Source organism: Osmerus mordax, chromosome 13 (genome assembly GCF_038355195.1).
Source record: "Osmerus mordax isolate fOsmMor3 chromosome 13, fOsmMor3.pri, whole genome shotgun sequence".
Lineage (NCBI taxonomy): Eukaryota > Metazoa > Chordata > Actinopteri > Osmeriformes > Osmeridae > Osmerus > Osmerus mordax.
In genome coordinates, this window is record NC_090062.1 from 1,306,725 (window position 1) to 1,324,010 (window position 17,286).

Below are 17,286 nucleotides of genomic sequence, written 5' to 3' on the forward strand. Positions count from 1 at the left end.
AATACCATGGATTAAGTGATTTACAGTTGATTTGAGTCAGTGTGGCCTGTTTGAGGCTGAAATCTAAGACAAAGTCATGTAATGTGAACTAGTACAATGCCAAACATTGTAAATGCATTGAAAACGCTATTCAGGAGCTGAAAATCACTTTAAAGCAATAAAAGAATGAAAGTCTCAAAACTTGGAATCTAATGGCTAAATCTTGTCAGTAGCATGGATTAGGTGATTTACAGTTGATTTGAGTCAGTGTGGCCTGTTTTAGAGTGAAATCTAAGTCAAAGTTATGTAATGTGAACTAGTACAATGCCAAACAGGAGCTGAAAAGCACTTTAAAGCAATAAAAGAATGAAGGTCTCAAAACTCGGAATCTATGTCTAAATCTTGTCAGTAGCATGGATTAGGTGATTTACAGTTGATTTGAGTCAGTGTGGCCTGTTTGAGGCTGAAATCTAAGTCAAAGTCATGTAATGTGAACTAGCACAATGCCAAACATTGTAAATGCATTGAAAACGCTATTCAGGAGCTGAAAATCACTTTAAAAGAATAAAAGAATGAAAGTCTCAAAACTCGGAATCTAATGGCTAAATCTTGTCAGTAGCATGGATTAGGTGATTTTAGTCAGTGTGGCCTGTTTTAGGCTGAAATCTAAGTCAAAGTCATGTAATATGAACTAGAGAGGGTACAATTTCTGGGGAAATTGTAGGATGTGCTTGCTTGCGTCGGTTGCACAGGGGTCCGTTTTTGAATGACATTTTTACAACTGATATTTCTGTATATTTGATATAAAAATGCATACTTATTATTTATAAAGATTACATAGATTTGTTTGCTGCTCATTTACAACTGAAAATACGAGTGAAGTGTAGAATGAAATAGATGTCTTCTCATTTCCCCTGCAAGAGGTAGCCTCATCGTTGAATCAAAACGAATACATTTGGCACACCGGTGTAAAAATTGACCTAATCTCTATGACTTAAACGTCATTTTAAGTTTTTCCCTTCTCATGATATTTTCAGGCATTTAGCCTACTCATATTGCATTCATTCATGAATAGAGAACCCCCTTTAAAGATTATTCTACGACGTTACCCGGCAGTAGAAGATGGAATCGCGATTCAGACAGTACCATCTGCTAACTGAAAATATGCCCCCCAAAACGTAAATAAGCTTGACATTTATTTAGTGGAAAATCGCTCATTCATAAAAAGCTCGCGGGTAGCGATCATTGTCAGTAACAACGCAAAATGCGATATAGCCCTGTGTGGAGAAGCTGCCCCGGTAAATTGTACTACTACGGTACAGTAGTAGACTACTGCTGTGTTCGTCTTGGTAGCGATTGCGTTGGTTGAATTGGATTTAACGTTCCGTTGTACGGTTTAGGCTGAAATTAATTATTTTCATGAACAGATTGACAACGTGTAGGCTGTGGCAATGAAGTTCAGGTTAGTAGTTAGATAGACTTTTGATTTAAGTAAGGGGAGTGCCGAACATTTTCTGTCGCCGTTTGACTTCCTAAACAGCTGTGTACTGTAGCTAGATGTTTTTGTAGTGTGTCTCGCGTAAGCTACAGCGTTGCAGTGAGCTACACTGGTTTGAAACCACAGGTAATGGTAATTTCACCAACAAATCGTTTACTAATGTCAGAATAAATCCTACAACGAAAATGTATATGTGAGGAATGTTTATTTTAACGATTGAAAACAGATACATCATAGACCACTGTAGTATGTGTTGCCCGGGCAACACAGGCTAATGTCATGATGCTAATATTTCAGTGAAATAGTAGACTACTGTTTCCGAAAGTAGATGTACTTCCTTAATAATATCAGCTTATATTGTACATTACACATCACAATTGTGTGTCATATCACAAAGTAAAATGAGTAAATATTTATCACCCTGGCCTCTTTGCTTGTGGCGTTTCTGCAGCTGCTTTGCAGTAAAGCTATAGTTAGCCTAGCTATCCCCCAAGTTAACAGATGCAAAACGAATGTTCTGCCAAAGGTAGTCACGCGTGTTTTCGTGACGTTAGTAACGTCAGTGACTGTGGCTAGCAAATTAGCCACCGTTAGCTTCACTTTTGCCACAAAAACTTAACTTAAGCCCAAACCATGCAACGGAACGTAAATTCCAATAGAGGCAACTCAATCGCTACCAAGACGAAACTTTTGACACCTACGTTGTCTATGTAGGCCAAATATTGACTGAGTTTTAGGGGGGCAAAAAGAATAATAAAAAGAATAAAAATAACTAGAGAGGATACAATTTCTGGGGAAGTTGTAGGGTGTGCTTGCTTGCGTCGGTTGCACAGGGGTCTGTATATTTTATATAAAAATGCATCGGGCCTACTTATTATTTATAAAGATTACATAGATTTAAAAGCATCTTTTTTTTGCTGCTCATTTACAACTCAAAATACGAGTGAAGTGTCGAATGAAATATGATGTCTTCTCATTTCCCCTGCAAGAGGCAGCTGACAGGCTGAATCAAAACGAATACATTTGGCAGACCGGTGTAAAAATGGACCTAATCTCTATGACTTAAACGTCCTTTTAAGTTGTCCCTTCTCGTGATATTTTCAGGCATTTAGCCTACTCATATTGCATTCATTCATTAATAAAGAACCCCCTTTGAAGATTATTATAAGACTTTACCGGCAAAAGATAGAATCGCGATTCAAACAGTACCATCTGCTAACTGAAAATATGCCCCCCAAAACGTAAATAAGCTTGACATTTATTTAGTGGAAAATCGCTCATTCATAAAAAGCTCACTGGTAGCGATCATTGTCAGTAACAACGCAAAATGCGATATAGCCCTGTGTGGAGAAGCTGCCCTGGTAAATTGTACTACTACGGTACAGTACTAGTAGACTACTGCTGTGTTCGTCTTGGTAGCGATTGCGTTGGTTGAATTGGATTTAACGTTCCGTTGTACGGTTTAGGCTGAAATTAATTATTTTCATGAACAGATTGGCAACGTTTAGGCTGTGGCAATGAAGTTCAGGTTAGTAGTTAGATAGACTTTTGATTAAGTAAGGGGAGTGCCGAACATGTTCTGTCGCCGTTTGACTTCCTACAGCTGTGTAGATGTTTTTGTAGTGTGTCTCGCGTAGGCTACAGCATTGCAGTGAGCAACACTGGTTTGAAACCACAGGTAATGATAATTTCACCCACAAATCGTTTACTTGTAATGTAATGTCATAATAAATCCTACAACGAAAATGTATTTGTGAGGAATGTTTATTTTAAAGATTGAAAACAGATGCATCATAGACCACTGTAGTATGTGTTGCCCGGGCAACAGAGGCTAATGTCATGATGCTAATGCTTCAGTGAAATAGTAGACTACTGTTTCCAAAAGTAGATGTGGGCCTACTTCCTTAATAATATCAGCTAATATTGTACATTACATTTCATAATTGTGTTTCACATCACAAAGTAAAATGAGTAAATAGTTATCACCCTGGCCTCTTTGCTTGTGGCGTTCCTGCAGCTGCCTTGCAGTAAAGCTATAGTTAGCCTAGCTATCCCCCAAGTTAACAGATGTGAAACGAATGTTCTGCTACAGGTAGTCACGCGTGTTTTCGTGACGTAGTGACGTTAGTAACGTCAGTGACTGTGGCTAGCAAATTAGCCACTGTTAGCTTCACTTTTCACCACAAAAACGCAATTTCTACTTAAACCATGCAACGGAACGTAAATAAAAATACAACCAACGCAATCGCTACCAAGACGAACCTTTTGACACCGCCGTTGTGTATGTAGTCCAAATATTGACTGATCCTTAGGGGGGCGAAAATAAATAAATAAATAAATATATATGTGAGAGAACAAAGGTTGTGCTCTCGCCGAAGGCTTGAGCACACCCAACTAGAGAGGGTACAATTTCTGGGGAAATTGTAGGGTGTGCTTGCTTGCGTCGGTTGCACAGGGGTCCGTTTTTGAATGACATTTTTACAACTGATTTATGTATATTTTATATGAAAATGCATACTTATTATTTGTAAAGATTAAATAGATTTAAAAGCATTTTTTCTTTGCTGCTCATTTACAACTGAAAATACGAGTGAAGTGTAGAATGAAATAGATGTCTTCTCATTTCCCCTGCAAGAGGCAGCCTCATCGTTGAATCAAAACGAATAAATTTCGTCAGACCGGTGTAAAAATTGACCTAATCTCTATGACTTAAACGTCATTTTAAGTTTTTCCCTTCTCGTGATATTTTCAGGCATGTAGCCTACTCATTGCATTCATTAATTAATAAAGAACCCCCTTTGAAGATTATTCTACGTTACCCGGCAGTAGAAGATGGAATCGCGATTCAAACAGTACCATCTGCTAACTGAAAATATGCCCCCCAAAACGTAAATAAGCTTGACATTTATTTAGTGGAAAATCGCTCATTCATAAAAAGCTCGCGGGTAGCGATCATTGTCAGTAACAACGCAAAATGCGATATAGCCCTGTGTGGAGAAGCTGCCCCGGTAAATTGTACTACTACAGTACAGTAGACTACTGCTGTGTTCGTCTTGGTAGCGATTGCGTTGGTTGAATTGGATTTAACGTTCCGTTGTACGGTTTACGCTGAAATTCATTATTTTCATGAACAGATTGACAACGTGTAGGCTGTGGCAATGAAGTTCAGGTTAGTAGACTTTTGATTTAAGTAAGGGGAGTGCCGAACATGTTCTGTCGCCGTTTGACTTCCTAAACAGCTGTTTAGTGTAGATGTTTTTGTACAGTAGTGTGTCTCGCGTAAGCTACAGCGTAGCAGTGAGCTACACTGGTTTGAAACCACAGGTAATGGTAATTTCCCCAACAAATCGTTTTCTAATGTCAGAATAAATCCTACAACGAAAATGTATATGTGAGGAATGTTTATTTTAACGATCGAAAACAGATAACGCTACATCATAGACCACTGTAGTATGTGTTGCCCGGGCAACACAGGCTAATGTCATGATGCTAATACTTCAGTGAAATAGTAGACTACTGTTTCCGAAAGTAGATGTACTTCCTTAATAATAGCAGCTTATATTGTACATTACACATCACAATTGTGTGTCATATCACAAAGTAAAATGAGTAAATAGTTATCACCCTGGCCTCTTTTCTTGTGGCGTTTCTGCAGCTGCCTTGCAGTAAAGCTATAGTTAGCCTAGCTATCCCCCAAGTTAACAGATGCTAAACGAATGTTCTGGCAAAGGTAGTCACGCGTGTTTTCGTGACGTTAGTGACGCAGTGACGTTAGTAACGTCAGTGACTGTGGCTAGCAAATTAGCCACCGTTAGCTTCACTTTTCACCACAAAAACTTAACTGAAGCCTAAACCATGCAACGGAACGTAAATTCCAATAGAAGCAACTCAATCGCTACCAAGACGAAACTTTTGACACCTACGTTGTCTATGTAGGCCAAATATTGACTGAGTTTTAGGGGGGGCAAAAAGAAATAAAAAAAATAAAAATAATAATATATATGTGAGAGAACAAAGGTTGTGCTCTCGCCGAAGGCTTGAGCACACCCAACTAGAGAGGATACAATTTCTGGGGAAATTGTAGGGTGTGCTTGCTTGCGTCGGTTGCACAGGGGTCTGTATATTTTATATAAAAATGCATCGGGCCTACTTATTATTTATAAAGATTACATAGATTTAAAAGCATCTTTTTTTTGCTGCTCATTTACAACTCAAAATACGAGTGAAGTGTCGAATGAAATATGATGTCTTCTCATTTCCCCTGCAAGAGGAAGCTGACAGGCTGAATCAAAACGAATACATTTGGCAGACCGGTGTAAAAATTGACCTAATCTCTATGATTTAAACGTCCTTTTAAGTTGTCCCTTCTCGTGATATTTTCAGGCATTTAGCCTACTCATATTGCATTCATTCATTAATAAAGAACCCCCTTTGAAGATTATTCTACGACTTTACCGGCAGAAGATAGAATCGCGATTCAAACAGTACCATCTGCTAACTGAAAATATGCCCCCCAAAACGTAAATAAGCTTGACATTTATTTAGTGGAAAATCGCTCATTCATAAAAAGCTCACTGGTAGCGATCATTGTCAGTAACAACGCAAAATGCGATATAGCCCTGTGTGGAGAAGCTGCCCCGGTAAATTCTACTACTACAGTACAGTACTAGACTACTGCTGTGTTCCTCTTGGTAGCGATTGCGTTGGTTGAATTCGATTTAACGTTCCGTTGTACGGTTTATGCTGAAATTAATTATGTTCATGAACAGATTGACAAAGTTTAGGCTGTGGCAATGAAGTTCAGGTTAGTAGTCAGATTGTTTCAACTATTGAAAGACTTTTGAGTAAGGGGAGTGCCGAACATGTTCTGTCACCGTTTGACTTGAACAGCTGAGGAGTGTTTGTTAGCTACTCACACTAGTGTCTCGGGTAGGCTACAGCGTTGCAGTGAGCTACACTGGTTTGAAACCACAGGTAATGGTAATTTCACCAACAAATCATTTACTAATGTCAGAATAAATCCTACAACGAAAATGTATGTGAGGAATGTTTATTTTAACGATTGAAAACAGATACATCATAGACCACTGTAGTATGTCTTGCCCGGGCAACACAGGCTAATGTCATGATGCTAATACTTCAGTGAAATAGTAGACTACTGTTTCCGAAAGTAGATGTACTTCCTTAATAATAGCAGCTTATATTGTACATTACACATCACAATTGTGTGTCATATCACAAAGTAAAATGAGTAAATAGTTATCACCCTGGCCTCTTTGCTTGTGGCGTTTCTGCAGCTGCCTTGCAGTAAAGCTATAGTTAGCCTAGCTATCCCCCAAGTTAACAGATGCGAAACGAATGTTCTGCCAAAGGTAGTCACGCGTGTTTTCGTGACGTTAGTGACGTAGTGACGTTAGTAATGTCAGTGACTGTGGCTAGCAAATTAGCCACCGTTAGCTTCACTTTTCGCCACAAAAACTTAACTGAAGCCTAAACCATGCAACGGAACGTAAATTCCAATAGAAGCAACTCAATCTCTACCACAACGAAACTTTTGACACCTACTTTGTCTATGTAGGCCAAATATTGACTGAGTTTTAGGGGGTGTGCTCTCGCCGAAGGCTTGAGCACACCCAACTAGAGAGGGTACAATTTCTGGGGAAATTGTAGGGTGTGCTTGCTTGCGTCGGTTGCACAGGGGTTCGTTTTTGAATGACATTTTTACAACTGATATTTCTGTATATTTGATATAAAAATGCATACTTATTATTTATAAAGATTACATAGATTTTTTTAATGCTCATTTACAACTGAAAATACGAGTGAAGTGTAGAATGAAATAGATGTCTTCTCATTTCCCCTGCAAGAGGCAGCCTCATCGTTGAATCAAAACGAATACATTTGGCAGACCGGTGTAAAAATTGACCTAATCTCTATGACTTAAACGTCATTTTAAGTTTTTCCCTTGTCATGATATTTTCAGGCATTTAGCCTACTCATATTGCATTCATTCATGAATAAACAACCCCTTTGAAGATTATTCTACGACGTTACCCGGCAGTAGAAGATGGAATCGCGATTCAAACAGTACCATCTGCTAACTGAAAATATGCCCCCCAAAACGTAAATAAGCTTGACATTTATTTAGTAGAAAATCGCTCATTCATAAAAAGCTCACTGGTAGCGATCATTGTCAGTAACAACGCCAAGTGCGATATAGCCCTGTGTGGAGAAGCTGCCCCGGTAAATTGTACTACTACGGTACAGTAGTAGACTACTGCTGTGTTCGTCTTGGTAGCGATTGCGTTGGTTGAATTGGATTTAACGTTCCGTTGTACGGTTTAGGCTGAAATTAATTATTTTCATGAACAGATTGACAACGTTTAGGCTGTGGCAATGAAGTTCAGGTTAGTAGTTAGATAGACTTTTGATTTAAGTAAGGGGAGTGCCGAACATTTTCTGTCGCCGTTTGACTTCCTAAACAGCTGTGTACTGTAGCTAGATGTTTTTGTAGTGTGTCTCGCGTAAGCTACAGCGTTGCAGTGAGCTACACTGGTTTGAAACCACAGGTAATGGTAATTTCACCAACAAATCGTTTACTAATGTCAGAATAAATCATACAACGAAAATGTATATGTGAGGAATGTTTATTTTAACGATTGAAAACAGATACATCATAGACCACTGTAGTATGTGTTGCCCTGGCAACACATGCTAATACTTCAGTGAAATAGTAGACTACTGTTTCCGAAAGTAGATGTACTTCCTTAATAATATCAGCTTATATTGTACATTACACATCACAATAGTGTGTCATATCACAAAGTAAAATTAGTAAATAGTTATCACCCTGGCCTCTTTTCTTGTGGCGTTTCTGCAGCTGCCTTGCAGTAAAGCTATAGTTAGCCTAGCTATCCCCCAAGTTAACAGATGCGAAACGAATGTTCTGCCAAAGGTAGTCACGCGTGTTTTTGTGACGTTAGTGACGCAGTGACGTTAGTAACGTCAGTGACTGTGGCTAGCAAATTAGCCACCGTTAGCTTCACTTTTCGCCACAAAAACTTAACTGAAGCCTAAACCATGCAACGGAACGTAAATTCCAATAGAAGCAACTCAATCGCTACCAAGACGAAACTTTTGACACCTACGTTGTCTATGTAGGCCAAATATTGACTGAGTTTTAGGGGGGCAAAAAGAATAATAAAAATAATAATAATAATATATATGTGAGAGAACAAAGGTTGTGCCCTTGCCGAAGGCAAAGCACACCCAATAATATATATGTGAGAGAACAAAGGTTGTGCCCTTGCCGAAGGCAAAGCACACCCAATTAGTACAATGCCAAACGTAAATGCATTGAAAACGCTATTCAGGAGCTGAAAAGCACTTTAAAATAATAAAAGAATGAAAGTCTCAAAACTCGGAATCTAATGGCTAAATCTTGTCAGTAGCATGGATTAGGTGATTTACAGTTGATTTGAGTCAGTGTGGCCTGTTTTAAGCTCAAATCTTAGTCAAAGTCATGTAATGTGAACTAGTACAATGCCAAACATTGTATAAATGCATTGAAAACGCTTTTCAGGAGCTGAAAAGCACTTTAAAGCAATAAAAGAAAGAAAGTCTCAAAACTCGGAATCTATGTCTAAATCTTGTCAGCAGCATGGATTAAGTGATTTAGAGTTGATTTGAGTCAGTGTGGCCTGTTTTAGGCTGAAATCTAAGTTAAAGTCATGTAATGTGAACTAGTACAATGCCAAACATTTTAAATGCTGTGGCAAAGAAAGAGGTCGGGTGGAGAGCGAAGGTTTCTTTTATTTCAGCCGACACACAAAAAGAAAAAATTTAAGTACCCGGCAGACAGGGTCCGGTGGCCCGTTTACATTTTACATTTTACATTTTAGTCATTTAGCAGACGCTCTTATCCAGAGCGACTTACAGTAAGTACAGGGACATTCCCCCGAGGCAAGTAGGGTGAAGTGCCTTGCCTAAGGACACAACGTCAGTTTGCTTGACCGGGAATCGAACTGGCAACCTTCGGATTACTAGCCCAATTCCCTAACCACTCAGCCATCTGACTCCCGTTTAAACAGTACAAAAAGAAAATGAAAAAGGACGGAATCCGGTTCCGCCTTCGGTTGCCTCAGTGGGTTTAGTGAGGGAGGGGGCCGTGCCCGCTTTCATCGGCCGAGTCTGGGGAAAGAGAGAGCGATTAATCTTCTGGTAGCTGTCCCATGTTGCGCTGTGTTCTCCCCCCCAAAACTGGACTGGTCTCGCTTCTTTTATGGCACGGCTGACGAGGTCTAATTCGATGCAGGTGTGTCTTCTCATTATCCCTCGCCAGCCGTGCGCAATGAGAGGTGTAAAATGAGAGGAGCTGTCCTTGGTGCCAGTGGTCCTTTGTGGGCGGTGGCTGGACCCACGCTGATACCAGCCTTTACGTGGCTGCGACATCACAGTCCCCCTCCCCCAGCATGGAGCCGGAGAACCGCTGGGTCCCAGGCGGGTCCAGCGCAGCTGCCCATAGAGCGTGTAGCCGGGAGAGGCCGTCGGCGTTACCATGTTGCGTTCCTGAACGATGACTGACGTCAAAACAGAAATCCTGCAGAGACAGGAACCAACGGGTGATCCTGGCATTGCTGTCCTTGGCCCGGGCCATCCATTGTAGGGGTGCGTGGTCGGTCACCAGGGGGAAGCGTCGGCCCAGCAGGTAATAGCGGAGCTCCTGCAGGGCCCACTTGATGGCCAGAGCCTCGCGTTCCACGGTAGCATACCGGCTTTCAGCGGGGGTTAGCTTGCGGCTAGCAAAGAGTATGGGGTGCTCTTCACCCCCGACGTCTTGGGAGAGAACCACCCCTAACCCCGTCTCCGAAGCGTCAGTCTGAAGGAGAAAAGGGCGGCAGCGAACTCCCTGTGTGGCCTCAGCACGACGTCCATTAACCTCTTGTAGGTCGCAGGTGCCCCATGTAAGCCGAAGGGTAGCATCCTGTATTGCCAGTGGCCGCTGTGTGTGCTGAAGGCGGTTTTCTCCTTAGCTGAAGGAGTCAGGGGCACCAGCCAGTAGCTCTTGGTAAGGTCGAGAGTGGACACGTAGCGAGCCGTTCCCAGCCGGTCTATCAGCTCGTCCACTCTGGGCATGGGGTAAACGTCGAACTTGGAGACTTCGTTTAAACGGCGGAAGTTGTTACAGATGCGCAGACTCCCGTCTGGCTTGGGGACAGCAACGATTGGGCTGGACCAGGGACTGTGCAACTCCTCTTATGATGTTTAGTCGGCGCATTTCGGCTACTGCCTCCTCTACCGCTTTCCTCCTGGCTTCGGGTAAACGATACGGCTTCAACCGGACCCGTATTCCCAGTGGGGTAACAATGTCGTGGTGTAACAGTTGGGTGTAGCCCGGGCTAGGGTCGAACACGTCTTGGTGCTGGCTTACGAGTTCCCTCACTTCCTGGCGCTGCGTGGGGGAGAGGTCTTTGCCCATGGCGACGTCTTAGAGAGGACGGGCGAAAGCAGAGAGGGGGGGAGGTTCGGGTTCCTCCCAGCGTTTCAGCAGGTTGATGTGGTAGGTTTGGGTATCTTTTCTCTTCCCAGCCTGGTGCACCCTGTAGGTGACCGGACCCAGCTTCTCCGTTACGGTGTACGGGCCTTGCCAGGCCGCGAGGAATTTACACCGAGCATCCGGAATCATGACCAACACCCGGTCCCCCGGGGAGAACTCTCGTGGCTGGGTGGGTCGGTTGTAGGTTCTCCGCTGGGCGCGCTGCGCCGCCTCCATGTGTTCCTTCACTATTGGTCGTACACGTCGGATCCTCTCCTCCATTTCCCGTACATGCTTGATCACCGTCCGTAGGGGGGATGGCTGTTGCTTCCAGGCCTCTCTCACGACATCCAGGAGCCCTCGTGGCCGCCGGCCGTACAACAGCTCAAACGGAGTGAATCCGATGGGCGCCTGGGGCACCTCTCTCACAGCGAAAAGGATGTACGGAATCATAAGGTCCCAGTCCCGGCTGTCTTCAGTCACCACTCTTTGGAGCATTGTCTTTAGTGTTTGGTTGAAGCGCTCGACCAGGACGTCTGTCTGGGGGTGGTATACGGAGGTGCGCAGGTGGTGAATCTGTAGCAAACAGCAGAGGTCGGCCATCAACCGGGAAACAAACGGGGTACCTTGGTCCGTCAGTATGTCCTTTGGGATCCCGACCCTGCTGAACAGCTGGACGAGTTCCCTGGCGATGGCTTTGGATGTTGCTTTACGCAGCGGAACGGCTTCCGGGTACCTGGTGGCGTAATCCACCAGCACCAGGATGTACTTGTGTCCGCGGCCTGACTTCGGTAAAGGTCCCACTAAGTCCATACCCAGCCTCTCTAAGGGGGTTTCGATTATGGGCAACGGGATGAGTGGGGCTGGAGGAGGCTTTTGGGGAGCGGTCTTTTGGCACTCGGGGCAGGTCCTGCAAAGGCGTTCGACGTCCGCTCTCATCCCTGGCCAGAGGAATCGGGGTTGGATTCGTGCCAGGGTATTATGGATCCCTAAGTGGCCCCCAAGGGGATGTGAATGGTCCAGCTCCAGGGCCGTGAGCGTTTTTCCCCGTGGTACCACCAGGCGGCATACGTCCTCCTCACCTCCTTGGGTGACGTGATACAAGAAGTACGTTGCAGGGAGCGGCGTGGGGCCGTGCGGCTTCCCTTCTATTTCCCTGACCTGTGCCCAACACAGGGGGGGGGGCAGCGGATAGAAGGCTCCCTGCCGGTTTCCTGTGTTCACGGTGACACACATGACGTCCCTGCAACGGCACTCGAGGTGTCAGCCCGGCCAGGCAGATGGACCCTGCGAGTGGGAGTGGTTTGTGGACTCTCGGTTCCATTTCTCCTCGGCTGGGATTGGCCAGGCTTGGAAGAATTACTGTGCACCCCGCGAAACCCCAAGCGAGGCCAACGGCCAGAAGCCCTGTGCCCTGGCCCACCAGTAGTGTCCTACCTGGCGGAAGAAGAGGAAGCAGACTGCGAAGGTGAGCCTGGCCTGTCCATTAACCCTCTCTCTGACCTCTTCCAACAGGCCGCCCTCCGGGGCTCCTTCCAAAGGGAACAACAGGAGGACGAGAGACTGGAGCGATGTCAACTTGAAGGCACTAACGTTTGAAAAACCAGTCAAAATTATATTTGATTTATTAACACAAAGATATTGTGGCAATGTGTACATTTACATAAATACACTTCTTTCAGCCATTTTGTATTGCATTCCTTATTCAATTTGACCCTATAGAAAGACATGTATTCTACAAATCTGTAACAAATTTCAAGTCGATTGGATCTATGGTTCATGAGGAGAAGGGTTTTGAAGGTTGTACAAAATTACTTTACTTTTATACCCTATATTACTGAAAACCAGATGCAAAGCTGTTGACTGATTAGAATTCCCACTAAAACATAAACAACAGAAATAAAGGCCAAATGTGGAAGTCCAGATAGATAGGGTTTGAGTGCAAGAGAGAGAAGTATGTGTGTAGGTCTCTCCCATGAAGGACTACAAAGCCCAGATATTGAGAACTACACGCGCCCGACATAAGGGGACAGATTTATGTCCTTAAACTCAGTATCCCTGTGCAGCTGGGCCGCAAGGCCTCACGAGGGCCCTGGAAGAGGAAGATAGAGGAAAAGTACTGGCAATGTAAATTCTGTGACAATTGACCAACCGGGTGTGAAATACATAAATGCATCTGTGACCAGATATAATACACCAATGACAAAATATCACAAAATAATGGAGAGTAAATATATAAGCAAATGTCGGGAGAAAAATTCCAGTCAGACTCCGGGGTCTACTCATGTTTGTTGGTATCAATCCTTTGTGTTAGATTTGAATAAACACTTTGCATCATACTTTGCTGTCGTTTCTGTGCTGTTTTAAAATGTTGATATTGGTTAAAGACTTAGATTATTAATTCGACGACAATATTGCCGTTCGGCAAGCACACCCAATAACGATGAACTCCAGTTACACAGTCAGAGTCCCAATCCAAAGTAAGGACTACAATCCCAAATACCTCGCTCGCTTGCAACTTGCAGCTTTAATAAATTTATTTTGCTTTGTTTTCCCATTCATGTTTCTCTTTAGGGTGATGGAGGTGGACCTCTGATGTGTCTGCAGAATGGTGCATGGTTCCAGGCTGCAGTGTTGACTCTGCCCAGCCTGTCTGGTAGAAGCGCTGACACACAATCGGACAAGGCATCAATCCTGTCCAACCCCATACAAGTGTTCTCCAGAATCTCACTCTTTAAGAACTTCCTTGAGACTACTGTGACTACCTTCCCCAGCCGAGCCTCCATTAGCACCACTACAAACATCTCCAACATCAGCAACAGTACAACTTCATGTCCCACAAAATACAGGAAGTAGTGCAAGTCTGGTCCAGTCTTCCATCTGCTTTCTCTTTATTTCTCTCCTTCACCTCCCTTTGTCACTTACTCAAAGCTGGTGATTGGGTAGCCCCCTTTATACTGGACTGTTGGATGGTGTTATTATGGTGTTAGTTATGGTACAATATTCTTTCTGACAAATCTTGTATGCAGTATGGAACACATTGAGATCCCCTTATATTTAATATTGGTTTATTATCATTTAAGAATTTAGCATCCTTCAATGAATTGGTTCATAAAAGTGACTTGATGTCTGCAGTTTACTGGGCTTGATTATTAAGTGTAACTACAACTACTATCAAAGTCTTCGGTAGAGCATGAGGAGGGAAACTGGACTCCCGTCCCATCCCAGAAAAATATTCCCGTAGCCTTAAACTTCAACCACAACCCTCCTGTTCTGTGACTTTTTTTTTCAAAAGAATTATGAAGGGGTGCTGTCAGCTGGAAATATGAGCAGCCTGCTACAAGCACTCCTGAGTCTGACCACCCCTCCCAGAAATTCAGAAGGGAGCCAGGAACCTTGGTGGGTTCCTTCATGTATTTGAGAATTCCTTGGCGGACACATTTTTCCATAGGGCTTTCCAATATTGTCCTTTTTCCACCTCCACACAGCTGGCAAATAATTAATCCCGACAATCTGGGGCTGCATGTCTCCCAACAGTGATTTTTTCTATTCTATGATATATATTTTTTGATGTACGATTAATGTATGATTAATAACTCATGGGGTTAGGGTTAGGGTTATTCATGTTTAGTTGGTCATTCATGTCCCCCCCCCCCCCCCCCACCACAAAAAAAAAAAGAAAAGTGTCTGGAATCTACTCTTTCTTCCTCGTACAAAAGTACTGGATTCTATGAATGTGCAAATATTCCAGGCCATGGGCATGGCCCAGAGCAATAGAGTAGAAAGAGTTCGGTCAACAGAAGTTCAAAATGTTTGATTGTCACGTGATTCACAAAGACTTCAGATAGTTCCAGAAGTTCTTGGCAAGAAATTGGAATATGTTAATATGGAGAGACTGAACACACTTTTTGATAAATAGCAGGAAATAAATGCATTGATTTACAATATAACAAACTGACATGTGATAGTTATATCAATGTTTTGTGTTTAAAGTAAAAAAGGATTAGTGTGAACAAATTGCCTAAAATATGTTAACAAGGCATGTAAAGCTAACACAGAGCCAAGAGATATTTCAATTCTATGGCTCTGGGCTAACGTTTCATTGGTTAAGGAGCCTGTGACTGTTTATTGCTTTGAATTCCATTTATCTTTTTTTTATAGTTTCCAATTTTAGATAATGATTTATTGATATCAATCCAAAATAAACTGAACTGCAACATAGGCTAATATAGACAGGTAATAGTAAACAGAATCACAAAGCCTAAAAACACTCAACCCATAAATTGTGTTTTTATTTCCTGTTTAGATCAAATATTCACTCTAAATGTAGAGTAGTGTATAAAAATAAATGTAGAGTAGTGTATAAAAAAAATACTCCCTTCCTTATACTAGCTCATACTCCAAACTGGATATAGGCCTATTCATTTCACCACCTCTACCCACCACTCTATAATCACACGCCCCAATGTTACTTTTATCTAATATTTAACTTCCCTAAAAATCTAGTTTAGAGGCCTTTTCGCTAATTCCACAACGTTGGATGAAATAGCATTAAGACAAAATAATTTACAATAGACGTGTGTTCTGAACATAGTTAGGTCCATAAGTATTTGGACATTGACACAATTTTCATCATTTTGTCTCTGTATACCACCGCAATGGATTTGAAATGAAACAATCAAGATGTGCTTTAAGTGCGGACTTTCAGCTTTAATTTCAGGGTATTTACATCCAAATCAGGTGAACGGTGTAGGAATTACAACACATTTTATATGTGCCCCCCCCCATTTTAAGGGACCAAAAATAATTGGACAAACTAACATAATCATAAATCTAATTGTCACTTTTAATACTTGGTTGCAAATCCTTTGCAGTCAATGACAGCCTGAAGTCTGGAACCCATAGACATCACCAGACGCTGGGTTTCGTCCCTGGTGATGCTCTGCCAGGCCTCTACTGCAACTGTCTTCAGTTCCTGCTTGTTCTTGGGGCATTTTCCCTTCAGTTTTGTCTTTAGCAAGTGAAATGCATGCTCAATTGGATTTAGGTCAGGTGATTGACTTGGCCATTGCAGAACATTCCACTTCTTTGCCTTAAAAAACTCTTTGGTTGCTTTCGCAGTATGCTTCGGGTCATTGTCCATCTGCACTGTGAAGCGCCGTCCTATGAGTTCTGAAGCATTTGGCTGAATCTGAGCAGATAATATTGCCCGAAACACTTCAGAATTCATCCTACTGCTTTTGTCAGCAGTCACATCATCGATAAATACAAGGGAACCAGTTCCATTGGCAGCCATACATGCCCACGCCATAACACTACCTCCACCATGCTTCACTGATGAGGTGGTATGCTTTGGATCATGAGCAGTTCCTTCCCTTCTCCATACTCTTCTCTTCCCATCATTCTGGTACAAGTTGATCTTGGTCTCATCTGTCCATAGGATGTTGTTCCAGAACTGTACAGGCTCTTTTAGATGTTTTTTGGCAAACTCTAATCTGGTCTTCCTGTTTTTGAGACTCACCAATGGTTTACATCTTGTGGTGAACCCTCTGTATTTACTCTGGCGAAGTCTTCTCTTAATTCTTAATTGTTGACACAGATACGTCTACCTCCTGGAGAGTGTTCTTGATCTGGCCAAATGTTGTGAAGGGGTTTTTCTTCACCAGGGAAAGAATTCTTCTGTCATCCACCACAGTTGTTTTCCGTGGTCTTCCGGGTCTTTTGGTGTTGCTGAGCTCACCAGTGCGTTCTTTCTTTAAAAAAATGTACCAAACAGTTGATTTGGCCACACCTAATGATTTTGCTATCTCTCTGATAGGTTTGTTTTGATTTTTCAGCCTAACGATGGCTTGCTTCACTGATGGTGACAGCTCTTTGGACTTCATATTGAGAGTTGACAGCAACAGATTCCAAACACAAATACCATACTTGAAATGAACTCTAGACCTTTTATCTGCTCCTTGTCAATGAAATAACGAACTCCCTTTATGAGGGAATAACATACACCTGGCCATGGAACAGCTGAGCAGCCAATTGTCCAATTACTTTTGGTCCCTTAAAAAGGGGGGAGCCACAAATAAAATGTATTGTAATTCCTACACCGTTCACCTGATTTGGATGTAAATACCCTGAAATTAAAGCTGAAAGTCTGCACTTAAAGCACATCTTGATTGTTTCATTTCAAATCCATTGTGGTGGTATACAGAGCCAAAATGATAAATTGTGTCAATGTCCAAATACTTATGGACCTAACTGTATATTGGGTTAAAGTAAC

The 17,286-nt window shown here is 42.5% G+C and overlaps 1 protein-coding gene across 1 annotated transcript; it reads right to left on the bottom strand.

Moving 5' to 3' along the window:
- Positions 1–10,964: 10,964 nt before the first annotated feature.
- On the bottom strand, positions 10,965–12,248 carry LOC136955667 (retrovirus-related Pol polyprotein from transposon 412). Its single transcript, XM_067249401.1, has one exon. It carries the CDS (start codon positions 12,246–12,248, stop codon positions 10,965–10,967), a length of 1,284 nt encoding a protein of 427 aa, XP_067105502.1.
- Positions 12,249–17,286: the final 5,038 nt, after the last annotated feature.